Consider the following 27,730-nt stretch of genomic DNA (forward strand, 5'->3'; position numbering starts at 1 on the left):
AACCTGTTTCCCCTGCATTGGCAGGCAGACTCTCAACCACTGCGCCACCAGGGAAGCCCAAGAAAAGACTTCATGAGTGTTCATAGGGATCTTGTTTTTTGCAAGAAAAAAAGTCTTGAGGTCTGTGGAATATCCCGTAATGTAGGAGCTTGGGCATTGTTAAGTGTAATCATTGCACTGCAGCCTGCTCTCGTGAAACAGGCACTTCCCTTTCCACAGGTGGGCCTGATTCAGTTATTATTCAGTGCTTTCAGTAATGGAACCAAATTTCATTCAGTAATTCAACTATTTTTTTTATTGAGGCTTTATTGTGTGCGAAGGACCATTCTAGGCACTAGGGATACACCAGTGAACAAAATAAATAAAAATTCCTATCCTCATGAAGCTCTAGTTGGGAAAGGTAGACAGTAAACAAATGGGTGAATTTCACAGTATATTGCATGGTTAGTACTGTGGCAGAAAGAAGAAAGCAGTGAGTAGAGTTAGGGGGTGTGGGGATGGGTTGGGGAGTGAAGCGAGGAGGTGGATTGGAATTGTAAATAGGGTGGCCAGGAATGGCCTCACTGAGGAGATGACAATTGAGTAGCTGTAGGAAGGAGATAGGGAGTGAGCTCTGGGGAAGTCTGGGGAAGAGCGTTTCCAGGCAGAAGGAACGTGAGTGCCAGGTGTATTTGAGGGTTGCCTGCTTTTAAGCCATCATAGGGCTTTGGCTTTTACTTTGAGCAGGAGCACGTGAGGTTTGGAGGAGAAGAGGGACGTGAATTGTCTATCTTTAAGGGAACTCTCTCCAACTCCTGTTTTGAAGATCGACTGCTAGGGAAGCAAGGCCGGGTATAAACAGGAGCTGGTAGGAGGCTACTGCAATAATCCAAGCAAGGGAAGTAGCAGTGCAGGTAGTGAGGAGTGGTCAGTTTGGATATATTTAGAAGTCTTTTTCAAGCCACTGCTCAGTTATCCCCTTTTCAGGGAGGTCTACCCTGACCTTATGCCGTTTAAACTTGCAACCTACCAACCACATCTAGAAATAGAATGTTATAGGCTTTTTCAGAAACACCCCCTGGTGCCTCCTGCCAATCACGAGCCTCTCCCACTGGCCTAATGAATCACTAGCGTAACTTCCAACACTAAGGATTTGTTTTTGAACTATATAGAAATGGAATCATAGAGTGAACAAAATAGATAGTTTCATGAGGGCAGGGATTTTTAATGTTCTAGTGTCTATTGGAGTTCTTTGTCTTTCACTCAGTATTGCATTTGTGAAATTAATTCCCACTGTTGCATTTTTTGGATGTTTTTATTTACTTTTTAACTTCATTGAGGAATAACTGAAAAATATAATTGTATAACATGATTTGATATACAGGCATACCTCGTTTTATCGCCGTTCACTTTATGGCACTTTGTAGATATTGTGTTTTTTACACATTGAAGGTTTGTGGCAACCCTGAGTCGAGCAAGTCTGTTGGTGCCATTTTTCCAACAGCATTTGTTCACTTCCTATCTGTGTCACATTTTGGTAATTCTCACAATATTTCAAACTTTTTCATTATTATTCTATTTGTTATGGTGATTTGTGATCAGTGATCTTTGATGTTACTATTGCAAAAAAATTATGACTGACTGAAGCTCAGACGATGGTTGGCATTTTTTTAGCAATAAAGTGTTTTTTAATTAAGGTACCTACATTTTTTTAGACATCATGTTATTCCACACTTAATAGGCTACAGTACAGTGTAAACATAACTTTTATATACACTGGGGAACCAAAAAAATTAAAGTGACTTGCTTTATTGTGATACTTTATTGTGGTGGTCTGGAACTGAACCCGCAGTGTCTCTGAGGTGTGCCTGCCTGTACGTACACATGGGCGAATGATGACCAAGATGGACATAATTTAACACATCTATCACCTTGCATAGTTAACAGAGTTAACAGCAGCCTTTCTTGAAAAGACCAGCCTTTCCCTGTGATGCCGCCTTTGTGTTAAATCAGGTGTGGATTTGTGAGTCTGTTTCTGGGCTCTTTCATTGTTCTTTTTTTCTCTTCTTGGGCCCCACTGTCTTAATTACTGTAGCTTTATCTAAAGTCTTGATACATGGTAGTTTAAGTCCTCTAGCACTGTTTCTTCTTTATACTTGACTTTGCTGTTTTGCTTGATCATTTGTATATCTGTGTACCTTTTAGAATCACCTTGTCAGTTCTGCACACACCCTCTCCCTCTGCAATTTGCTGGAATTCTGAGTGGGATTGCATGGACTCCGTGGACTAATTGGGGAGCATTGGCATCTTTATACTATTGATACTTTGTCTTCTGTTTAATTTGGTCTCAGTTTCTGTGTTACCTGTGTTTTATAGTATTAATCTGGAAAAAATCTTGCCCATCTTTCATTATAATTGTTACTAGGTATTTGATGCTCTTGTTAAGTGATATATTTTTATTAAAATTTATTTTTCTAATTGCTTGTTGGTAGTATATAGAAGTAAAATAGATTTTTAAATATTTACCTTATATCCTGTGACCTTGTTAAATTTACATATTGGTTCTAGAAGTTTTTTTATAGATTCCTTAGGATTTTCTGCACACACTGTCATGTTTGTGAATAAACTGTTTTACATCTTCCATTCCACTCGTGATGCCTTCTGTTTCTTTTCTTGCCTTAACTGTACTGGCTAAAAGCTACAGGACTTTCAGGCAGAATGGAAGCGGTGCAAGTGGACTTCCTTGCCATTTCCTTCTCTCATTAGGGAAGTGTTCAGTATTTTACCATACTTGGTGATGTTTGCTTTAGGTTTTCTATAGATTCCCTTTTTCAGATTAAGAAAGTTGAAGGGAGGGATTTTTGTTTCTTTTTTCTCATGTACCCAGGTATTTAGAATCATGCCTGGCATGTGGTGGGTGCTTAATGAATACCTGAATGAATGAATGTGTATATGCATGTGTGTGTGTAGCACTGACATGATCTCTTGATTTATTGGATGTGGGGTGTGGGAAGAGGATTCTTGGCTTGAGGTGCTGGAAGGATGGAATTTTCAGTAACCAAGACAGGGAAAACCACAGGGAGAACAGGTTTTAGGGGTTGGTCAGGAGTTTGGATTTGCATTTGTTGGGATTTGATATGAGTCAGTGGAAATCAGTGGATATAAAAGTCTGGAGAGCAGTGGAAAGGCTGGGCTGGGGATGTAACATGTATGAGTCATTAGCCTAAAGATGGATTTTTAGATGGATGTTGAAAAGTGTTGATCTTGACTAGTAAGATTTCTTTTTATGGGTTTGGTTCTGCCTCAGTGTACAGTAAACCTTTCATCATTCAGAAGTCGATTTTTCTCTTTTATGGGAAAACCAGGCCTTGCTTCTTTTTCTTTTTTTCAACCTGTTTTTCATATGTTTTATTTCTTATTTATGCAAAGAATGCAGCTGTCTTCTGTAGAACTAATGGCTTCTGTGGCAAAAAAAAAAAAATACTGGCTATGATATTTATTGTATACGTAAGCACATTTTACTTTATAATCTTTATTCTAGGTCCTTTTAAAAAAATAGCTTTAAAACTACAGCAATTATTTTTTGTATATATTTAAATGTTAAGCATGTCTTCTGTCTTACTATCTCTCAATTAAAAAATGTTTTTTACATTGTTTCTCAAAATACGTTTTTTATTTGACTTATCTGACAATTCTTGAATTCAAAAGCATACTTTCCATTGAAGAAGTGATTGAAAAAAACATCTTTAACAAGCTATACATTTGCATTCTAATTTTAGTATAACCATGTATCATTTTCTTAGAAAAGTACATTGTATTTATGACAAAAAATTACAAAATAATTGTGTTATTCTTTTAGATGAAATTGCTAAGTACATGGAAACAGTGAAATTACTGGATTATGCCGAAAAACCTCTTTATCAACAGTTACGAGATATTCTTTTGCAAGGACTGAAAGCTGTAGGAAGTGAGGATGACAGCAGGCTGGACCTCAGTGTTGTGGAGAACGGAAGTTTGAAAGCAAAAGCAATAACAAAGGTGAGTTTTACTGAATTTTCCTTTGGGCGTCATGTGACTATAATTGCAACAAATATTAATTTTAGGTAAGAGAACCAGTAGCTCAGTAAAGGAACTAATAACAGATTGCTACGCAATTAAATATTTATCATCATGATGTAAAAGCAAACTCTTTATGATATAGAAAAATATGTAGAGGGTGGTAGAAAAATGAATATTTATGTGTTTCTTATGTCCAGTAGCAAGTTAGGAAATTCCTAAAGAGATTCTAACTCGGGATACTAACGTCTGGCAGAGGGATTTGGGTGGGGCACTCAATTCATAGTCTGTGTGTTCTTTTCTCCCGTGTCACCCCTTAGGGTTGATCTTGTCTTTCACTTTTTCCTTGTTCATTGGTGTGGTCCAAGTATTTACTATTTGAAAATTGGTTTTGAAAAATTACCATTTGAAAATTACATTGGAAAGTTTCCTTGTTTGTTGTCATGTTGTGTTTCCCATTTGAACATTATTTTGCTCTTTACAGAAATCTCATTATGTGAAGCTGTGTGTCTGTATATAAGGGGATTAATTTTTTTGGAAAGAAATGTTAAATAATAAACTTTATGGTAGAAATATTGCACAGGCATGTAAATAACTCCTGGTATTACTTTAAAATTTCGATTTTGCAGGTATACATCAACTTATTGGTTATTTTTAATAATTATTGATCAACTTAGTTTCCTTTTTAATCTGGAATTGTTTACTAAAATGTGCTAGTTGCTTTTACATGGGAAAGGAAAACTGCTTTTAGAAGAAAAAAATTTTTTTACGTTATTGACTGTTTTAATTGTCGTTAACTCTGTAAACTCCAGTAGATTCCTTTGGAAATCTTAGATTCCAAACTATGAGATAAAGAGTTAAAAACAGATTTTCTCCCTTTAAAATAAGAAGCAGCATATTAAAAGAACTTACAAAGAAGATAGGAATTTTGACATTGGATCATGAATTTGACTTTTTTGGCTAATAGTACGTCTCTTTGTAATTTCATCACAGAATCTGAAATTATACATATGCATCTATATATACATCGTTTTTGCTTTCATAAGTTTTGTCTTAATTGCACCTGCTCCATTTTTGTGGTCAACAACCGTGTGGAAAGCCATATCCAGCTTTTAAGTGAAGAGGACAAGTGGAAAGCTGAGTGGAATTTTTCAGTAAGGTGGTAAACTTACAGTTTGCGTACACATATAAACATACAGCATGCATCTTCTTGCTCAGGACAGATTTTTGTACGTTAATATTTATAGCTGGCTTCTGTAGTGTTTTTCTCTAAAATTTTGCTGATTGAAAAGTAAAGATCTCTGTTGAGGTAAGAACTTGTCCAGTACCATTACCCTTTCCTTTGCAAGTCGCTGTTGTTTGTACCTACATGCTAGAGAAAATTTGGTTTCTGCGGGTTGGCTGACTTTACAGCTGAATAGGTCAGTCTGCTGCAGAGCTAACATCTGTGACCTTATAATTCTCTTGTGTCCTTGGGTAGTTCAGAAAGCTGGAAATTTCTTGTTAGATCATCCCCTACATGTATAAAGCTTCATTTAGGGGGAGAAAATGAATAAAAAGCTGAACTGTTAGATTTCCTTCATTAGTTTGCTGCTTTTTTTCCCCTCAGAGCTGATATAGGACTGTTTTTGTATTAAAAAGAAATTAATAAAAGTTAAGATTAGGTAAGATCATGAAGCTCCTTGATAACCATGTAACTGTAGGTGAGTTGTTAATTTTGTTGGCCTTTTGTTTTTTGTTTGTAAAGTGAAAGAGTTGGACCAGAGCAGTTTTTTTTTTTTAAGCTTTCTTTCTTTTTCTTTTTAAAGCATCAGAACATTTTCTTCAAATAAATTGTAAATACGCCACGTCTAAAACAGATAAGAGCAGAGCTCCATCCAACTTTTCAGTCTGGAGGCTCCCAACAAGAGAAAGCTCTCTTCCTTGAGACATTAGTATTCCTTCTCTTTTTTAGGAAGGAGTATATAGTTGAGATTCTTTTTTTTGCTCTGGTTACTAGGAAGTTCAGAGCTGAATATAATGCTTCATCCTAGAAACTGTACTAATCCTTATAATTGCATACTTGCTCCTTCTTTTCCTCTGTCATAATTTTTTAAAACTTTAAAAAAAAAGTATGTGTTCTTTGTATTTAGGACACTCATATCTCTGGAAGGGATAAGTTTAATCAATTCAATGTATATTTCTCTTTATATTCCTAAGAGATAAGGTAAAAAACCTATAAGAATTGATCGATAGTGGAATGAAGCAAGCCTTCTATCCATTTTTTTACAGCCATGCTTGATTATGGTATAGTAAATTCGGAAACTATAGTGAAATATGAATGTATCCACTTTGAACTGTTTTTAGTCTCAATAACCTAAGAGTATTATTTAAAGCACAGAATTTGGGGATGACATAAATCTGAAGTAGAAAGACACTAAGTATCACCGTGCCCTTAAAAATCATTGTTAAGTAAATAATAAATAAATTCCTGCTGGCATTCAGCCTGGAACATGGTACAAAGAGTTGAACAAGAGCAGAGAAAGGTCTTCCAATGCACATCAGTGGCCTGCAGCTCCTCTGGTGGACAACTTCCTATCTCTTTGAGATGATCACACCTAATGTAGTATTAAATTTATACCATGTAGCCTATAGTTAAGGTCAGATTGCCCCAAATATACCATCTAAATTTGGTGAAGATCTATCTAGCTGTTTTTGTGTGATAGAATGATAGAAACTGTATTTTAATTATGTAAATTTAGATTGTTGCAGTTGATACATTTCTTTCTGTTTTTTAATGGTAGTTTAGCCTTAGTTCTGTATCTAAGTGGATTCAGTGTTTACTAAGAATTCCTTTCCTTAGATACCCCATTATTGAGTTCTTTATTTTGAATCTTGTCTTATTTGGTTGAATTTTGTCAAGTATTTTTTTCCCTAAATTTTTGAGTGAGATTATGACATATGTACAGAAACGTGCACAAATAATTGTGGAATTTGAACTTCACAAAGTGAACGTATGCATTTAGATGTCACCCAAATCAAAATATGGATCATTGCAAGAACCCAAGAAACCTTTCTCATGCCCTACTCCCAGCCATTACCCCTTCAGTAAGAGTAACCAATTTTATGACTTCTAACACCATAAATTAGTTTTGCTATTAAAGAAAAACATAGTAGTAGCACCATACGTTTTGTACACTTTTGTGTCTGTCTTTCATTCATTTGTATTTCTTTATTTTTCTTTTTGAATTTTATTTTATTTATTTTTTTATACAGGAGGTTCTTATTAGTTATCTATTTTATAAATATTGATGTATACATGTCAATCCCAATCTCCCAATTCATCACTCCACCACCCCCTCCCCCACCGCTTTCCCCCCTTGGTGTCCATACGTTTCTTCTCTACATCTGTGTCTCTATTTCTTTTTTTTTTTTTTTTTTTTTTTAAATTTATTTATTTATTTATTTATGGCTGTGTTGGGTCTTCGTTTCTGTGCGAGGGCTTTCTCTAGTTGTGGCAAGCGGGGGCCACTCTTCATCGCGGTGCGCGGGCCTCTCACTCTCGCGGCCTCTCTTGTTGCGGAGCACAGGCTCCAGATGCGCAGGCTCAGTAATTGTGTCTCAGGGGCCCAGCTGCTCTGCGGCATGTGGGATCTTCCCAGACCAGGGCTTGAACTCGTGTCCCCTGCATTAGCAGGCAGATTCTCAACCACTGCGCCACCAGGGAAGCCCTGTGTCTCTATTTCTGCCTTGCATTTCTGAATTTCCATGCTGTCACAAGTAACAAAAGTCTTTTGTTTTTTTATTCCTGTGTAGTACTCCATTATATGACTATATCATGGTTCATTTATCCCTTCTGCTCTTGGTGGATGTTTGCATTGTTTCCAGTTTTTGGTGATTGCAATAATACTGTTAAGAACACTCTTATAAATTCTTTTGGGAAACATATATAATTATTTCAAGTTTGGTGTATACATAGTAGAATTCCTGGGGCATAGGGTTTACATATGCTTAGTAGCTTTAGTAGATACCGCCAAGCAATTTGCCCAGTTTACTCTCCCACAGCAGCTTATGAGAGTTCCAGTTGCTCACTGACACTAGCTATTGCATTATGTTTAATTTTATCTATTTTGGTAGATGTTTACTAATATTTCTCTATGGTTTTAATTTGATCTACTTGAGAATATTGATTTTGAACACCTTTTCATAGCCTGTCAGTCTTGATTATCCTTTTTTTGTGAGGTGCATTTCAAGTCTTGTCCATTAAAAAAAATTGGGGTTGTCTGCTTTCCTTTGATTTGCAGAGTTAAGCACTTTGTATATATATACAATATATGTATTGCACATATTTTTTTTACAGTCTGTGGTTTATCTTTTCACTCTCTTAATATGGCATCTTTTGATGAACAGAAGTTCTTCACTTTAATTAAGCGTAATTTATCAGGTTTTTGTTTGTTTATGGCTAGTGCTTTGTGTATTCTATTTTAGGAAAATTTTGTCTACCTCAAGATCATGAAGACAATCTTTTGTCAAGAAATTTTATCTTTTTCATTTAGGTCTACAGTTTAACAGAAATTGATTTTGCGCATGGTGTGAGTCGGTGTTTATTTACCCCCTGTGGATATCTAGTTGATCTGAACTATTTATTGAAAAGATTATAATGTCCCCACAGCACGTAGCTGGTTTTCAGGTAACCATATGTGTTTGGGTCTGTTTCTGGACACTCTGTTCTGTGCCATTGGCCTGCTCATCTGTATTTGGGTCAGTGCCACACTGTTTGAACTACTGGCTTCATAATGATATTTGATAGTATAAGTTCTCCAACTTTATTCTTCTTTAAGATTGTCTTTGCTGTTTTTGGCCCTTTGACTTGACATATACATTTTAGAATCAGCTTATTAATTTCCACAGAAATTCTTCTGGGATTTTGATTGAGATTGCACTGACTGTCGTTTTGGGAAAAACTGACATCTTCACAGTATTCTTTTCTGTTCCATGAATATGGTATACCCCTATATTTATTTAGGTTCTTTCATTTATCTCAGTGATGTTTGTAGTTGTCTCTGACTATATAGAGATCATATACATCTTCCATGTCTAACTGCTTAATTCTTAGTCTATTTCTTTTTATCATCTGTAATCATCCCAAACCTTTCCTTCATGTCATTTAGTTGTCAGCTCAGTCTGCTGTTTTTCAATGTTTCTAATATACTTATAAGTTCTATAATGATTATTTTTCTATTTATTAGCCTATGCAGTTTCCTTGTTTATCTCTGGGTTTTTAAAAATTATCATTTCTCATTTCCTCAATTTTTTAAATCTTTTTTTTAAGCCTCCAATGCATTTTATAAAATTTTCTTTTTGAGGGGAGGACTGTGTTTTCTTTCAGAGTGGAGTCTTCAGCTGTTTTTTGCATGTTGTGACCTGGGAGGGCACCGGACCACAAGTGCCTCAGGTGATTCTAATGTAGGTGAAAGGCAGGGGTGGCATCCTTGGCTGCATATTAAAATCACCTGGAAGCTTTTATAAATCCCATTGTCTGGATTGCACCCCAGACCAATTAAATCAAAAGCTTTGGGGGTGGACCTGAGCCTCAGGATTTTTAGGTGATTACATTGTGCAGGCATAGTTGAGAACCACTGCAAACCAAAATTTGAGTTACCTTGGAATTCTAGCTTCTATGTAGAAAACAACCCTTTTGCAAATAGGGAAAGCAGATATTGGGCATTTAAGTCTAAAAGACTTTAAATAATAGTACTTATCAGCCACATGACCAATGTATGTATGTAGGCAATTATTCACACATGCCATGTTGTGATCTTTATTGTAAGAGATATAGAAGGAAATTTGGCATCATATAAATGCCTTGAATGGTACCCAGGGGGATTTATTTTTTGACATAACAAAAAGATATGCTTATAAGATATGTTCAAAACTTAGATCACAAAGGACAGTATTAGAGCAGGATTCCCTTTTTCTTTGATATCATGACTAGTTTTTAGGAATTATGTTAAACATTTGTGTGAGTTTCTTTTTAATAAGGGATACATTTTTTTAAAGCTGTCTTTCTGTGGAAATAATGTTATCTGTCTTGCTCATAAGATTGTTGTGTGGGTTAAATGAGATTCAGAAAGTGCTTAGAACGGTGCTGAACACATAATAAGTAATCAGTAAATGTCAACTGCAATATTATTGTTAATGCTGTTGTTTCACTGACTTTACATTTTCTCACGTCTTTCTGGTTTCTTGATGTCAAGAAAATAGCAGAACATTTTCATTTGAATCTTTTGAACTAAGGTCATACATCCTTAAAAATTCAGTTTATGAAATAGAGTATATTGGGCAGATGTGAATGAAGACTGGCTTACATTCACTTGGTGAGTATGTGTGTTCAAATTGATTGTTTTGAATAGTAAATGATGGGGAATTGGTAAAAGTTGATTTTGCAACAAAGACAAGATGGTAATTACTGTGAAATAAAGGTTCCAAAATGCAGCTCCATAAGTTACTCATATTAAAAATGGATAAATCACATTAATGAGTTTGAAGTTAACTTTTTTCCTTGAAGCTGTTGATTGATACTAAAGGACCATAGGTAGTGGACATAAAGCAGAGGACTTCTGAGTGCCAGAGAATTCTATGTTCGCTGTTTTCTACCTACGTGTTTAGGAATTATGTATTTTGTGGACATAGCCTTATTGGGGGGAGGTCAGGCAGACTGTTTTTAATAGGAACTCTAATGTAGCCTGGTTTATTTTGTAAGAAACTTGCTCAAGTGTGGCTTGAGAGCATTTAATTCCCCACTAGTACATACATAGGGTTTGGTTTTCATTGAAATATGTATCTTTATAAATATTGACCTCTTTAGTTTGCAGTGTTATAGCTTCAGAGTCTTGTGCTTTTAATTCTTAAGTTTGAAAATTCTCCAGGGGACTTGATGGCGCTCGGTGCTGGTAATAGGATATCAACCCTTTAAACTTTAGGTTATCATTGAACATTTATGTATTGATAGTATTCTGTAGTCTGTCAATATTAAATTATTTTACATATACTTTACAGCACTGATATGAGTTACATCTGCTTACAAATGATGAAAGTGAAATTCAGAAGAGGTTAGATGACTTGTCCAGGGCCATGCAACCATTAATTATTATTATGCATTTACATAGCTTTTTTTCCTCAGAGGAGCTCAAGGCCCTTAAAAATCTCCTAGTGATTTTAGGTATAAATATTAAAGACAATTAAACCATAACTAGCTACCCATTTGCCTCTCCCCAGAAGTTGGCCCTTGAAATACCTTAACTTTGCTAAAAAGTTTGACATTAACGGTGCAGGTCATGGAACCCTCAGAGGAAAATAAGCATGAAGAAGTGTCATATTAATTCCAACACAGAAGAGAATACAGTGACACATTAGCCTTTAGACCTTTGTTTATTGAATCTCTGAAAACATCTCTCAGTTGTTAAGTGACTACAGGTTTGATCGTATTGGAAGTTTCGTGGTCCTTGTGAGATGAATGATATTAGAGTCACGAAAGGCCATTGTTGCCAACTTTGGAAGATGGATTTACTGTTTTCAGAAGTGCTGTTGGGAGACCTTTCCAGTCTGTGATTGCCATTATTATATGAAAATTCGATGAGAGTAAGTTCTCAGTCTTGTAGTACTCCTGAAGATCATGTGATCAGGTTCAACTTTTTTTTCAGCTCATTATCTCCTCAGTGGCTATGTTTTTTCTAGGAGGATGGGTGACAGTAAGGCTGTTAAGCAGCTTGTTTCTAGATCCTCAGTAGGCCCAACTTCAGAAGGGACACACATTCGCTCCAGATAAGTAGACAAATATGCCTACTTTGTGAAAGCAGTGCTTTTGCTAAAAAGTGTGCTGCCCATGGAGCAAGCAGTCAATTCTGCTTGCCACCTAGATGCAGTTTTTTCATTTGTTTATTTATTCTGACAGAGTCTACAAATGCATCGGTATCATTTGCTAACTCATGAGTTAGCAATAATCTTTGGTGCACCATTTTCAGATAATTACAGCAAATTCTTCATTCTTCGTGGCATAAGAGTGGGATAGTTTGAACTAGTGAAGGACGTAGATATTCCACATTTTGTTAGTCACGCTTTTTTTTTTTTTTTGCTAAACCCCCAGACCTGCTAATAAATGATAAAATTACTTGAGTAATATGTTAATTATTAACTACCTTCAAAATAGATAATTAAAAAGTGTGGACAGGAGAGATATCTAAGTTTAAACAAAAAACAAAATCAGGGTTTGGCCATGCACTCATGCCTGTGTTACATTTACAGATGGATTGATATTTCACAGAGTGAAATCCCATGTGTGTGGGATTACATTGGTCACTTACTCAAAAAGACTCATTTACGGAACTCTCAAATGACTTCTTATAGGGCTTACATAAATGCAAACAGTTTTAGAAATTTAACTTGTGTGTGCTTAATGTTTTTATAAAAGCTAAAATTACTCTTTTGCTTTAATGATTTGTTAGTGTCTGTTTTTCTCCATGAGAATGAAGCCTGAAACAGTGCCCAGCACACACTAGGTGCTTAGAAAATACATGATGGGATTCCTACCTCTGTTCCGATAGAATCAGGGTTACTGTGGAAGGAAATTGTAGTGTGCGTTATTCTTATCACAACCTTTACCATGGAAACTTGTTTAAAATAATAAATCACTTCAGTGTATCGTAACAGTTTTTTAGACCATTCTTCAAATTCATCCCTCATTTAAGTCACTTACTCATTTCCTGACCCACTTCCCGTCTTTTCATCTGTTCCCTTTTCAGTCGTGTCTGACCTTTTCCTGCTTTTTCTCAAAACATTTCTGTAATTACTTAATGTCCATTTAAACATTACACAGTTTTTGAGGGGCTTTTGGTAGAACACGTAGTCAGCTCTTTATTACTACAGTAGTAGTGGACTAGTTCCTCAGCAGGTGCAGAGCCCTAGATATCTGTGTGTGTCTGAGGTGCATGATAGCACGTGGGGAAACCCCGGTCCTTGCCCTCCAGGAGTGTCCAGGGTAGGAGAGAAGGAAAGTAGAGTGTGGCCCTGGGCTTGCCAAGTACACAAGTATGTGTGTGCGCGCTAGCTCTCTAGGAGGGGATCCGTTACAACGAAAGCACCACGGCTGGCAACTGCCACTTCACACCGAAAAGTCCCGTGGGGGCCAGCGTGGTTCTGTGGAAAGAAGTTCTAATAAGAACCAAGAGCCCTTAGCTCTTGTCTTCTCACCACCAGCAGCTGGAAACACGGAGCAGCTTCTCCCAGCTTTCTTTTGTCCCCAGCCTCAGTTTTTTCTGTCTAGATAGGGAAGTTTAACTAAAATCCACTGGTTTTGTAAATATTGTGGTGTAGCACATGCGTTTCTTTACCTTCATAGAAGATATGTCCTTTTTAGTTGCCACTGAGTAACAAATATTCTATTTTTGGTTACTATTAAGGAACGTAATAGTAATTTGTAAAGGGTATACATTTGCATGATGACTTCAGTGGCCTTAATCAAATAAGTCCAGTAAGATTAACTGTGTATTGCAGTCTCATGTTTGTGTTTAGAGTTCTTTGTTCTTTGTTCTTCGACACACACATGTGCAGTACCATTTAAACATTTTAGGCTGTACCTTCTAAGTTTCTATAATGAACATTCATGACTTTTGTAATAAGGGGGAAAAAACCCAACAACAGTTCTTCAGTACTCATCTCCTTTGATACAAGCATGAATCTGATTGGCTTCTCTTAGATGCTGTTGAAAGCATTTAGAGGTTATCTTTGGATGTTTGAGTTGGGATGCGAAGAATTGTCTTTGGTTTTTGTCTCTGAAGACTTTTATTCTCTTTTCCATTAAAACAGCTTTACGTCTATAACTAGTCTCCAGTCAGTGTTTAGATTGTTAGTAAATTATCAGTCCGATGCATCTAGCTGATTTGTCTTCCTGTTTCTAAATTGGAAGTGAGAAGCTGCTAATTAACTAAGTTTTAGCCTAGCATATCTGAGCACTGCAAAAATACAATGTGTAATATATACACTAATGCCCTTTAAAATAAACCTAGTTTTTAAAGATATTTTAGCCATGCTGAATTAAAAGAAAACTCTATCCTAACTTTATGAATTATTCTTGTGTGTCATGCAATATTTTGATTTCATTTATAAATGTAAATAAAGGCACCTGTGAGACCTGGTATGGCATATGACAAAATCAGAGATTAGTGCACTTTGTGAAGCCATTTTCTGTTTAAAGAGAACCAAACTATGCACTATTTGAAGCCTAAAATGTTGTCAAATAACAAAATGAAGCATTTGGTGATATCAGTAGAAAGAAGCTGGCAGCAAATTGTTTGGAATTTTACTCATCACCTTATGCAATGAATAACAGACTTAGATATTCTTTAACTTGAAGGTTGTTGTTAATTGGTCTTAGTCTGTAGACTGTTGGTCCTTTCTATCCAAACTATTGATATATACATTGTCAGAAAAGTTGGGCAAGAGATACCCAACTGAAGTGTGGATTAATGAAATTCATTGCTTTCCCCAGTACGTACTGCTGAAATACAGGTGTTTCTTTTGTTGGTTGAATACTGTCTGATTTTCATTCCTATGTAATTTACCTGCACGGAGATTAAGAAAGCTCCTTTTTATTAAATAAGCTTGAAAACAAGATGAATGCACTAGGTTCTTAGGTAGAACATATTGGATAGCTCCCTTTATAATGAGCATTTAAAAATCTGCCCTCCTAAAACTGGAAAATGCATTCTCTCCTGTATGGAAAGCAATATAGTACTGAAATATTCCTCCTTAATTTTGGTCCGAACGAACAAAAGTGTCTGTGTTTATTCCTGCCTAATGCATCACAAATCTGCTGACATGCTAACCTTGGAGTCTTGGCTGGCGTTAATCAGGCCTGTGCACCGGCAGGAAAGATGTACCTAATGCACTCCATCAGTGCAGTTTGCATATGGAAGTTCTCACAGGGGAGCTGCCCTGTGCCAGCTGAGGGTTACCTGCCCACTGCAGTTATTGTATGTAATTATCGAACCAATCTGTTCAGCCCAGCAGGGTTTAGATAGTAATCATGAAGCAACACTTTGGAAAAGAAAGATGTAAGGCACTCTCCCCTTCTCTTATCAGTTGTATGAAGTTACAGCCACTTTTCCAGCTATTTTTGAGAAGTAATACCTCCATGTACAAATCTGCTAAATGAATGCCTTTGAAAGTTTCTTAAGGTTTAGTCAAGATGTTATGTTTATATATGTGAAGCATTTTCTTCAGGACCATGATGGGAATCTCTGAGGTTTAATCTTTCCACAGCCACCGTAAGAATATTTTGAAACAGTGGGATTAACTGTAATACATAGATAATAACAGTTCTGACCATTCAGAGGTTTTAACATAACGGGGCTTGAGTAGACTTGTGCTTTCCCATGCAGTTCTCTTTGGAACAGAACCCATGGTTGGCATTAGGCAAAAGAACAATGTCCTGTCAGCAGACATTATACCCTTTTATAGCTGTACACAAAATGGCCCGAAGTGAGGAAAATTCTTAGGCAAAGTTTAACTTAATATTGTTAGGAAGATATAAATGAGGACATTCTGATGTGTCGTGAATCTGTGAAATTTGGGAAGTATCAGATGATTTCCTAAATGCTACAGACTTATTTTAGGCAACCTAGAGAAGTAATGAATTCTGATGTAGATTTTAACACATTTAGATTTGAGATTACATGGGATAAAGTTGTATGAAAAGTGCAAAGTTTTCAATTCCTTACTAATGTCCTTCTATAGTTATACCTACATATAGAGATGTTAAGTATTTTAAAACTTTACACAGGACTGAGCTAGTTAGGAAATGTTGTAGTGATAGAAAGTAAGAAAAAGAAATTGTATGAACATTTGGGAAGAATGGATGGTGACAGAACGTAGGCGTTAACTCCTAAGTAACACTCAACTAGAAAAATATGTAGAAAATGGGAAAGGCCTGAGAGAGTGGTGGAAAATCCAACCTGTTTTTGAGATTTTAGGAGAGCTTTTTACTTTTAAGACTCTTCTTTTACAGTAAGGTTTATGGCCCTCTTAAACTTTAAATTATAAAACATTTATTGGAAGTTTGCCATTATTGATCCACAGAATTTCCCCATCAGTTTAGAGGGCATAACCACTGATGCAGTACATGGGCCAGGCACATACTTTCCTGTTTATCAAGTACATTTACCCCACCCCACACATGCAGCGTAAAATGGGGAAAATAAGTATCATTGGCCTGAGCAAGTATCAGCTTTCAAAGAGAGTTTCTGTATGATCAGTCCTGATGGTTAAAACATGGCTTTCAATAATAAATTATATGAGGCATAAAAAGTTAGAGGTGGATATAAGAAATATACCCACTTCCAGACTAACTGTATAGTTGAAGTTTCCCTTAATCCCCTTTTCTTTCATCCCCCACCCCTTTCCTTAGTGACCCCCACCATGAAGTTGTGTGTATTCTTCCTGTATGTTTTGACACACCCACACGTGTATGGATTCATATATATATGCTAATATCTGATAAGTTTGTGTATTTTCTTAATTGACCATCATGCCACATCTTTCTTTCTTTCTTTCTTTCTTTTTTTTTTTTTTTTTAATTTTTATATGTAAGAAGAGAAAGAAAGAAATAGAGCGGAGCACAGAACCTGGTGTTGAAGATATGGAATGCTCAGATACACAGACATTCGAGGCCCCACAAACCCGTAAGTTGAACAGTCTTGCCTATTAGCTCTATTCTTATATATAATAAACACAAATTTCATTTCCTCCCACTGAATAAGGGGTTAACTATTTGGGTTATAACATTCTCATTTTATAATTAAAAAAATGTAGGAGAAGATCTTATATTTATACAGTATGTATCACAATGTCCTTTGTTCACATTGTGTTATTTACTATAATCATGTTCGCAATAATCATGAAGTTGAGACCAGGAGTTACTCTCATTTTGCAGATATGGAGCCCAAGACACAGAGCATTTAAGTGACAGAACTGTTGTGAAAGGGTTAGACGTAGAGACCAGAACTCTTACCTCTCAGGCTACTATCTCTCCGGTTCCCCGCACTTACCACCGAACTCTGGGCGTGAGAGGGAATGTCACGAGTCAGGTGGTTAGTACATGGCTTACTGCAGAGTCCGCCAACTCTTCTTTTCTCTCAGCAAGTTGGGATGCAAGGAATTAAAACCTCGAATCATCACTTCCCAAAGGTCTTGAAGCAAAAAGCAAGGTATAAAGTCATTTCTTCAATGGCTCATGTACTGGTGCTGAAGGCACTTCTAGTATGGAGTAGTTCCAGGAGAGACATTAGCAAAGGCCGCATCTGCAAAGGGCAAGACTAGGTTGGACTTTGGTCTGGTTAATAAATGGCCAGTCTGTGGTGTGTAGGCACACCTGTGGGGCTCAGAAGATGGGAAAATGTGTTCCAGGTTTCATGAGAGATGGTTTACTTGCCTCAGTGAGGAGGGATGCAGAGCTGGCTGCGGTACCATTTCCGCCCCCGGCCAGATAGCTCTTCTGTCTGTCTGCCTTTTGTTTATTTATTAGTTTATTGGTCCTGAAATGTTTCTGATTTCTAATAGAAAAGGCTTATTTTTGGTAAAAATTTCATCAAAGTGTAAGTGCCCAGTAGAGTTAGGCCAGTGATGTATTTTTACCTTCCCTTTGACAGTGGTAGCCATGCATGTTTGCGGAAGGCAAAAATTGACTTTGAAAGAGAATCATCTTCACCCTGATTTTATTAACATTTTCTTCATTATATATTATGGATAGTACGTCCTTAGGTTTATCTGAATTTACCCAAGAGAATCCTTGGGATAGCTGAAGAGCGAGTGTATAACGTCACTCTGGAAGCTAAAGGTTTTGAAATAGTCCCTCTTACTTTTCTGCTGCCGTCTTCCATTCCTTCCTGTTTTTGTTGTTTTTCCCCTTCCTCCCCTGTCTTGTTCATTCCGTTATTAGGAGGTGAGGAGTCCCCGGGAGCAGTACATCAAAGCATGTCTCAGCCAGAGGCTAGCAGCAGCAGCTATGACAGTGAGTGGGAGTGAAATTAAGGAGCATTTATAAAGATAGAGTAATATTCTTACTTAAGAAAATCCCTTACATTTTAAAACGGGAGATTTTAGTTTAGGAAAGGGCCTACATTGTTATAGTAAGGTTGATGCCCATTTAGACCAAAGCCAGTTCCCAGCTGTGCATAGGGAAGACTCATGCGTCCCTTCATGCGGGGAGGTCATTTGTTATCTGAACTTTGCTTAATGAGCATCAGAGGTATTTGTTTTGATACATACGTGATTTTAAATTTGACTGTAATTACGAAAAATGTTTCTTATACCTAAAATTTTAATTTAAGGTCCTTATACTGATGGTTTTTACTGTGAGAAAATATATTAGTATTTTTGTTTTATTTATTAATGACAAAAGAAGAGAGTAGACCCCATCACTAATTTAAGGAGAATAATCCAGATTTCTTTTTGATATTAAAAAATGAAGATTAAAAAATAATCAAATTCTCTTTTATTCATATAAACTCTAAATTGCTTTAATTAAATACTGTTATTTTCCAATTGTAATTCTTTTTTCCCCCCTCAAGTATAAGGCTAGTTAAGGTATTTTACTATCTAAATATTCATAAATGAGAGAAATATTACCTGAGATAGTAAAATGTTATTGCTTCTAGCAAAGAAAACTAAAGCAATCCAAGGGTTCATGAAAATGTATGTATTTGTATTCATCAATTTAAAGTAACTTGAATGAGAAGGCACATTATTACATTTGAAGTTTTTTAAAGAAATATATAATTCAGTGAATTCTGTGTTTTAGAGCTTTAAGATTTTGTGTCAGAAACATGTTTCAAGAATGGTTACCTCTAACAGCTGCTTTAGAAATGTCAGTTTCTTCATTAACAATTTTATTTTCAAACACGATTTATGGTTTACATATGGTAAGAGATTTTTCTCACTGTGTGATCTCTCAGAATGCTGTGCCTAGCAAAATGGGAGCAACTTTCCTTTAATATCTATTTAGACCATTTGAAAAACGGGTATAATTTTCTTGATACACCTAAACTCATTTTGACTAGCTGGGGGTCTATTGTGTAAGAACACATTCTGAAAGCTCTCAAAATGTGTATTGTGTAGGTTTTCTCAAAGAAAGAGATGGGGTGACGGGGTGGTTTTGAAGAACAACAGAGGCCTCTAATCCTTTTATTTTTATGCAAGGCATAATTTTTACCAATTGAGAAAATTTGGTAATTTGCTGCAAGTAATTTTTTCCCCACAAAATGATAAACCTTTAAAAACCACACATATTCTGGCATTTCAAAACCATGCCAATATTTCAGAATTGTACTAAAAATTAGTTAATACAGCCATGATATTTATGGCCAGTATACTTTGTCCCTACCGTTCATACAATAGACAGAACTCAACAGCCTACTCTTGGTGTTGTTTTTGAAGTACCTTGGATTTTGGACCATTCTTGAGGGTTCTTTGAGGAAAGCATGACTTATGTTTACTCCTTGAACAGTTACGGTCTAGTCAAGAAAGAGGTATTTTTAAGGCACCCTACAAAGAAATTTCCCACTTGTTTTTTTCCTTCTGCATTATAAAATCATAGAAGAGTATCCCAACCTTGTATATTCATATTATTTTTCAAATATTAAGTTTTACACATTAGTCTTATGATTGGGCCTTTTACCACTAGTAAACTATTATGAAAATGAGTATATATTTTACCACTAGTGAAGTATTATGAAAATGAGTATATATGGGACGGGAGGAGAAATAGATTTTTTTCTGCAACAGTCAGAATTGATTATTGGGAAAAATACTGAACTGATAAAGTCACTAAGTTGCATAATATGATTATATCATAAGTTGCAGGTGGTGATGGCATTCTTAGTTGCAGTAAAAAACTTTAAATCTAGATTGAATGGGGATAAGCAGCAATGGTATTTACTCTAAGAGTAAAATGTCAAATTAGGACATCAATGAGAATATAGCGATAATCGTTGACTTTAGTGTCCTTTTTAATGTGACTGTAGATTCAAATTTTATTGAAAGGGAGATGTACTATAGTATTGATTATGGACCTTGATTTTGCGATATCCTGTTATTCCAATTTCAGACAATCACAGCATTCTCAGTTTTCTATGGAAAATTAATTTCAAAATTGTTGAAGTAAAAACCTAAAAATTTACCATGGGATATTTTTAAAAGAAGGCTATATCACAAAAATTGAAGAAAAAACTCAAAAGTTTAAACCCACCATAGTATAGGCCATGCACTATGAGTGGCAGAGAAAAAAAGATACTCATATAACTTTGCAGTTTGCATGAATTGAAATGTATGGCAATTGAATAAAAACTAGAACTTGGAAAAATAACAAGCAAACTGATCTTCCAGTTAGGTACCTAAATAAACCTGTAGTCAGAAAGCCTTTAGAAACTGTTTATGATTAGACATGTGTGGTAGATATTTTGTCCTAGATGCAAAGAATGTTTTGTATGTTTCAGAAGAGAAGTACTGATTTCTTTGCTGTTCAGTGTGTTCATTGATTGATTGTGGGCCCCACGCTGCCCTCACCCTGGTACCGTCGCTCTCTCCTGGCAGAGGGAAGCCCGAGGCTGTGGAAGGCGCACTCCTCTTGCCAGCACAGGCAGTTGTGACTGGGCCTAAGCTTGTCCTTCTGACTCTGCTGTGCTCGCGGTGGAGGTGGCCTGGGGTGGGGTGGGAGACCAAGTCTCCTTGGGGAGGCGGATCCACGTGCCCCCGGTAGAGAAGCACTGCATTCTTCCAGCGCAGGGAATAGTTGGAGAGGAACTGTCATAAGGCACTTAGGCCAGTATCAGATGTGATACTTTTCTAGAAGGCGACTCAGTTGGGATCTGTTTAACTCCTAGCGGACAAGACTTTGCACTTTGGATTAGCCCAGTGCTCTCCTGCCTGAAGAGTAGAGGGATCAGGCTTTAGAAAGCAACACATTTAGAAAAGATGCCTTGCTTTTCATAATAGGCATAACCTCAGTGCTTCCCCCCAAGGAATACCTATCTTTTTTTTTTTTTAACTTTTTATTTTATATTGGAGTGTAATTGATTAACAACATTGTGTTAGTTTCAGGTGTACAGAAAAGTGATCTGTATATATACGTATACAGATATCTATTCTTTTTCAAATATTTTTCCCATAATATTGAGCACACTTCCCTGTGCTATACAGTAGGTCCGTGTTGCTTATGGAATACCTATCTTGTTGCTATAGTTTACATTAGGAGTTAATGTTTTTAATTGTACAATAAAAATTTGGGGGAGAAATAGTTCAGGACCAGTGTAAACGGGGTATGTTTTTACCAGTGGATGCATTCTGTATAACTTCAAACTAGAAGGTAGGCTTTGTTAGCGTATTTTTTGACACACTAAAAAATTAACACAATTTCCTAAGATTTTTAGGGTATTAACAGTTATAACTTTGTGTATCAATTTCATCTCCACAAATCATCCTAGTCAATTAGATTTTTAAATATTAATAACCATATATGGAAATACTTATATTTCTGTTCTTTTGCTTTTGTAATTAATGGCTAGTGATTTAAATCTCTTTGTTTTCTCTTCAAGGTTCGAAAACCAGGAAGAGAGTCCAGAAGTAAATCAAATACTGTGAACCAGTTTTTCTTTTCCTTTCATTTGACTCTTTCCTCTTTTTCTGTATTAAGTGTTTTATTTTCATGTGAGTCTTGTGGAGTGGGGGAAACAATGAAGTACCTATGTCTTTGAAAAGCAGACTTTTTTTTTAAATACTTTGTAGAATTTACTAAAGCCTAATTTATAAAATTTCACAGTATTAAAGTTATACCCCTTAAGCTGTCCCATGCTGTGTGTTTGAGGTTCTGGGGTACATATAAGAAATATTACTATGACATGCACTTTTCTAATCGTTGTGTATTTCCTAGAGTGTATAAAATGTTTGACAAAATCCTTACTTTTAAGGAAATACACAACTTAAATTAAACGTCTCTTTTTGCTTGATACAAATACACAATTTGTTGTGGGCATAAGATTTGTTTTGTATTGATCTTGCTCAGTTCCACAAGCATTTATTAAGCACCTGCTCTAGGAAATGAGAGGTACAAAGAAGAGAAAAGATTATGAAATAAAAAATGGAGTAGTAAGTATATCTGTGAGAGATGAAATACATGTATTTGAAAGATTACATGAGAATTATGTAAGTATGCAAGCTGTATGATAAGAAAACAGGCAATTATCAAGTGGTGGACGGATCAAAGATTTTTTTAGACTGGCTTCCTTTAAGGAAATACTGTCAAATATATATATATATATATATATATATATATATGTTTGGCTTATTGTTCATTCATTCACAGGAGATTATTTTTCTTCCAAGTTTTTTTTTTTTGTATGGTATGATATTGTACAGTAAACCAAGCACTTTAGAGTTTTAGTGATTAGAAATTTTAAAATATAGACTTTATAGTTGCCTTGGGAACAAAAGCTTGGAATTTCAACATGAACAATTTCAAGATTTACTTTGTTAGAGAAATTGGGATTGGATTGGATTTTCTAGGGATGGTACACCTTACCACTTGTAGCCTGTACAATGTTTTTAGATGGTGTATAGGTACACTTTTATTTAAATATGTAAGCATTTATTTAATATGTATTTAGAATATAAATAGCACATTAAACTGGTGATTTCTCTATTGCTTAGGACAGGCCTAAAGTAGGTATGTCAATTTTTAAAAAAGCAAGTTGATTTGAAGAAAATATTAAGTAAATAATAGTACAGGTGGATGTAGACATGTCAGAAACTGTCAGGGTTGTACCAATTTTGAGCAACTCTGAACCAACACAAAGACTTTCCCTTTTGGCTCTCTGATGTGGTATTCAGTTGTCACACGAAGCATTTATCACTGCAGTGGTCGGATACTGAAAAACGCAAAGCAGATCTGCCGACTTTCCTTTGAAGGTTAATCTTTTAAATGCCTCCTGAAGTTCTAGGGCCCTGTGACTTTACAGAATAGAGAACTAGATTTTGGGCAGAGCCTCCTCCTGGTTCCTGTAGAATGTTGGATTTTAGTCCTCATCAGTGTTATGGTCCCAGGTTTATTGGTAACATCTAAATCAACTCTCAAGTTCTGTTTGAAACACATTGACGCTTAAAATAGGATAAAATGTGTGTGGTGTGTTTTTGTGTATGTGCCTTAGCCTTTTTTATTTTTCAGAACACAAAAACATAGCAAAACCTGTTGGTTAAATATTAAGAAAACAAACATTTCCTCACATATTGTTTTTAATAAGTGCTGGCATTTTCTCAAATGTTGCTCTATTGGCAGGGCTGCAGAAATGAAAAACCAGTAGCCGTAGTAGCCAGTTTGATTCATCGGCTGCATCCCCTTGTTCTGCTGTTCTGTTCCCTACCTTACTCTGGTTTTCCTTACCCCCCCCCCCTTATTTAAAAGAAGTGGTTTAATAACCTCCTTGTCAGTCAGAGTTACGCTTTTTCCCTTGCCTTTTTCAGTTCCATACACTCTGTTTTTTATCTTGTGTTGTTTTTGTTGTCTTTCCAATCCCTGCATCCAGTGGGTTTGCCTTTCTTTATCCTCCCTTCACAATCCAGCGTCCATATGGACGTGTTCCTGGCCCCATGTGTCCTGCCTTCTCTGCCATTTTTTTAGGTCCTTAGTGAGCTGAGGGTTTCTAGTCTGTTGAGGACCCACACCTGTGCAGGCTCTTGTCCTTCAGACAATGGGAGCTACATGTGCGCTATATTTTCTAGACAGCAGCTGGTAAATCTTTGATAACCATCTAAGCCCTGATGTAAAATATCTTCTGGGTGTTCTTCAATAGTGATCTTTTAAGACAAATCAAACACTAATAGGCCAGGGCAACAAAACCCCAATTATTTCTTTGAATTACTAACTTAAATGTGCATATCAAGAGCTAAGTTGCATAGCAATAAATTAGTGGTGGAAATATAAATACATTATATGTATTTGTGTGCGTGTGTGTGTATGCTTGTTTATCCTTTAAAACTATATTCATCTGGTCATCAAAGTGTATTAATAGTACTTGATCATTGTAGAAAATTTACCATATATAGAAAAGTGTCAAAAGACAAACTAGCCATATTACTACCACCCACAGACAACCACTGTTAATATTTTGACACCTTTTTTTCCAGCCTTCTCTATGCATTTTTATCTTTAAATATCATACTTTATAAAAGCTTTATCTTCTGCTCTTTAAAGTGAACCTTAAATACTTTCCATGTTATTACAAATACTTCATAAATATAGTTTTTATGTTTCTATAATATTTTTTCTTATGGATTCGTGATACTTTCATGACCATTTCCCTAATGTTGGAGGTTTAAGTGGTTTTCAGTATTCGGATATTATAAACAATATTCTTGAATAAAATTGGGCATAAGTCTTTGTCTACACGTACAAATATTTCCTTAGATTTGCAAAAGGGAACCATTGGGTGAAAGACTATGAAAATGGAAGGTTATTGGTGCACGTTATCAACTTGCTTTGCAAAACTCCATCAGTTAACACTTTGCCCAGAAATCAGTGCTCAACTTACATTTTTGTCACCTTGAGTGCTACTAATTTTTATAATTTGATAAGGTAAATTTTTTTAATTGCTAGTGAACCTGAGCAATTTTTTATTTTTAAACTAATTCTATTTGCTTTTTGATGTGTGTGTTTGTACTGTTTGTATAGTAATGATCTTAACCTCTGTCATGTTTGTTGCTGACTTTTTCCAGTTTATTTTTTGTTGACGATTTAATTTTTATCTCTTTAATCTGTTGATCTTTTCCACTGTAATTTCTGCTACTGTTTTAAAATATTTCCCATCCTGATATCAGAAATATTTACCAGGGCTTTTTCTAGGATTTGTGTTTTAATGCTTCTGAATTTTTAATCCATATGAAATTTAATGTGGTGTATGTATGCCATGAAGTAAGGACCACAATGGATTTTTTTCCAAATAGCTAACCAGTAGCTCCACTACCATTTGTTAAATAAATTCTCTTCCTCACCCCGTTTCCATCCTGGTTTGTGTTGCCTGTTTTATTACAGATTAAGTTCTTATACCAGGGTCTGTTTCTGACTGTCAGTTCAATTTCATTGATCTGTCTGTCTGTTCTTATGCCAGCACCACACTGATTTAATTAGTGCCATTTTACTTATTAATTCTTATTTACTGCCCAAACCACATTAACAGAAATCAAAATGAAAGAAAAAATTCATTTATGATCTCACCACCACCACAAAAATCAAACGCTTGTCCTTTGGCTGTGTTTTTTTTCAGTTCTGTTTCATGCTTACATAATTTTTCCTAGTTGTAATAGTTGCATTGGTGAAGTTTTGCGTGTGTGTGTCTTTTAAAGTTCCACAGTTTATTCTATATATACCCCTGATTCATTAAGCTCTACTGGTATAAAGAAGACAAGACACACTGAAGAAGTGATTCTCTGCAGTATACTGCTGACCAGATGGTTTAGGCAGCTCTCTTTATCACTTGGGTGTTACTTTACAAATAAAATGCTTACTATTTTCACTGTACTAAGGATGTGTTATTCATATATTGGTGAGTTTTATTATAGCAGTAGTATTTTGCAACTTATGAGTAGTGTTCCTGAATTTTTGTAATTTTGGCTCGTCATGAAGTTACCTGTAAAATTTCTCCATTAAGCAAGTACAGTTTTATTTATGAACCACCGCAAAGGATCTTCAAAAAACTCTTTCCTCTTTTTGGCTTGGTTAAGTCAACCGTTTTTTAGGGGTCTGAGTTATCAGTGGAGTTGGTCTATAAGATAATCCTTGTGCCTGGAGTACGGAGGCAGGAAGGAATATTAAAGGCACGGATCCCGCCTTGGGTGGGGGGCTGGGGAGGAAGTGGGACAGTAGTCTGAAATCTGTTTCCATTTTTCTGTAGGTTGTCTTTCTGCTTCTGGTATCTTTTACAAGCAAGTGAAAAGTGATCACAGTTATGTAAATGAAGACCTTATAACACCTGGACTACAGGTTGTTTAATAACTAAAAAATTACTGTATTTAATATTTTTTCTGACCTTGACATAAAAAGCACAGTACAGAAGTTCATGTTGCGCCTTCTCGGTATAATTCTCAGATGTGAGAGATACCTCAAACTTTCCTTAGAAGGGGTTGGATATGAACTTAAAAGAGTAAAGCGACTGAAGGGTCTGCTAAGCCTGAACACTGGGAAGTTCTAGGGCAGTATGTATCCAGGGCAGGTTACAATTGGAAGTACATGTTGATTCTGTTAGATTGCCTGGCCAAGAGAGTCATGGTTTCCGTCTTGAACTTTTCTAGATAGAGAAATGTGCCTTTAAGATCCTTAAGAAGACTTTCATGTTCTAAGCATTTTAGTTCTCCCCCCCAGCCCCCCAAAAAAGAGCTTTTTTTTTTTGTCTTCCTTTATTTCATTAACTCTTGTAGAACATTCTGGTGCTGACGCATGAGTCAGTCCAGCCGGAGAAGTGTTGTGCACATCCTGACCTGCTTAACACTGGTTGCAAAGGTGTGTGATGTGGTCCCTGTGTAACACCCATCGCCTCCTACCAGCCCCCTGAAGTTCTTTTTTTTTTTTCACGGGTTTTTAAAATTAATTTATTTTTATAATGGGGTTTAGCTGCCCTTCACGGCTGTGTCTATGCCGCTTTACACCCACTTGACTCACTTCCAGAGAGATATCAATACATAGGTTGTAAGATTCTTACTAGTCAGATATATTCTTGTGCGGTGAATAGGGCATGTTGAGTCCAGTTCTCTGAGCAAGGAGTAGGTCTTGTGTATTACATATTGGGTTTATGGAACGGTATCTGAGCTAATTTGAAACCCTTGTTTTATGTATCACCCCACCTCACCTTTCCCGTTAAGCAGCCATAGTGTGTTTTCTGCATGTGTGACTGTATTCTGTTTTGTTATTCAGTTCCAGTGTAACGGTTTTTACATTCCCTCTATAAGTGATACCTTATGAGAAATGTCCTTTTCTGTGTTACTTATTTCACTTAGAATCGTCGTACCTAAATCCACTCATCATGCTGCTACTAGCCTCATGACATTGATTTCATGGCTGAGTGATATTCCATTGTACTTAAGGACCACAACTTCTTTATCCATTTTTCTCTTTCCTGGGATATTTAAGGTGGAATGAAGTGGAGATCCTTGGCAACAGAGCAGCCCTAAACTTTGGGGTGCTTGTGTCTTGCTGATTTTTAATTTTCCCAATTTATACCCCCATGAGTGGAAGTGCCCTATGCTCCCTAAGCTGTGTTTTTTCGATGTTTCAGGACACACCGTACACCTCTCCAGAGTGGCTGTTGGCAATTTACATCCCGCCCATCAGCGTAGCAAGGCTCCCATTTCTCCATGGCCTGTCCTGCATTTCTGGTTTTGACACTTTTGTTTTTTTTGTTGTTTTTTTTTTCACACACACACACTGTATTTTATTTTTACAAGAGATAAATAGACTGACACCAAGCATTGTACATGGCTTTTTCCAGTTTTATTGAGAAATAATTGACAAACATCACTGTATAAGGTGAATAGCACCCCTCAAATTTCTCCTGTAAAAATCCTTGGCAGATGTTTAAGAGCTTAAGACGAATATGTAACTTACCCTATAATTTATAATTTA

The 27,730-nt window shown here is 36.1% G+C and overlaps 1 protein-coding gene across 3 annotated transcripts in view; it reads left to right on the plus strand.

Annotated features, from left to right (window-relative positions):
• Positions 1 to 22,333, plus strand: part of VRK1 (VRK serine/threonine kinase 1) — a 78,154-nt gene extending 55,821 nt beyond the window's left edge. The window contains exons 11-13 of one of the 3 annotated variants that reach the window (XM_036839711.1): positions 3,839 to 4,017; positions 16,661 to 16,751; positions 21,660 to 21,855. In XM_036839711.1, coding sequence (XP_036695606.1) covers positions 3,839 to 4,017; positions 16,661 to 16,751; positions 21,660 to 21,691 — 302 coding nt within the window. In that variant the 3' untranslated portion in view covers positions 21,692 to 21,855. Of the gene's footprint in view, positions 1 to 3,838; positions 4,018 to 16,660; positions 16,752 to 21,659 lie in introns of all 3 variants that reach the window. The other 2 variants (XM_036839720.1, XM_036839702.1) reach the window with 2 other exon arrangements.
• Positions 22,334 to 27,730: the final 5,397 nt, after the last annotated feature.

This window comes from Balaenoptera musculus, chromosome 2, assembly GCF_009873245.2.
Source record: "Balaenoptera musculus isolate JJ_BM4_2016_0621 chromosome 2, mBalMus1.pri.v3, whole genome shotgun sequence".
In the NCBI taxonomy this organism is placed as follows: Eukaryota; Metazoa; Chordata; class Mammalia; order Artiodactyla; family Balaenopteridae; genus Balaenoptera; species Balaenoptera musculus.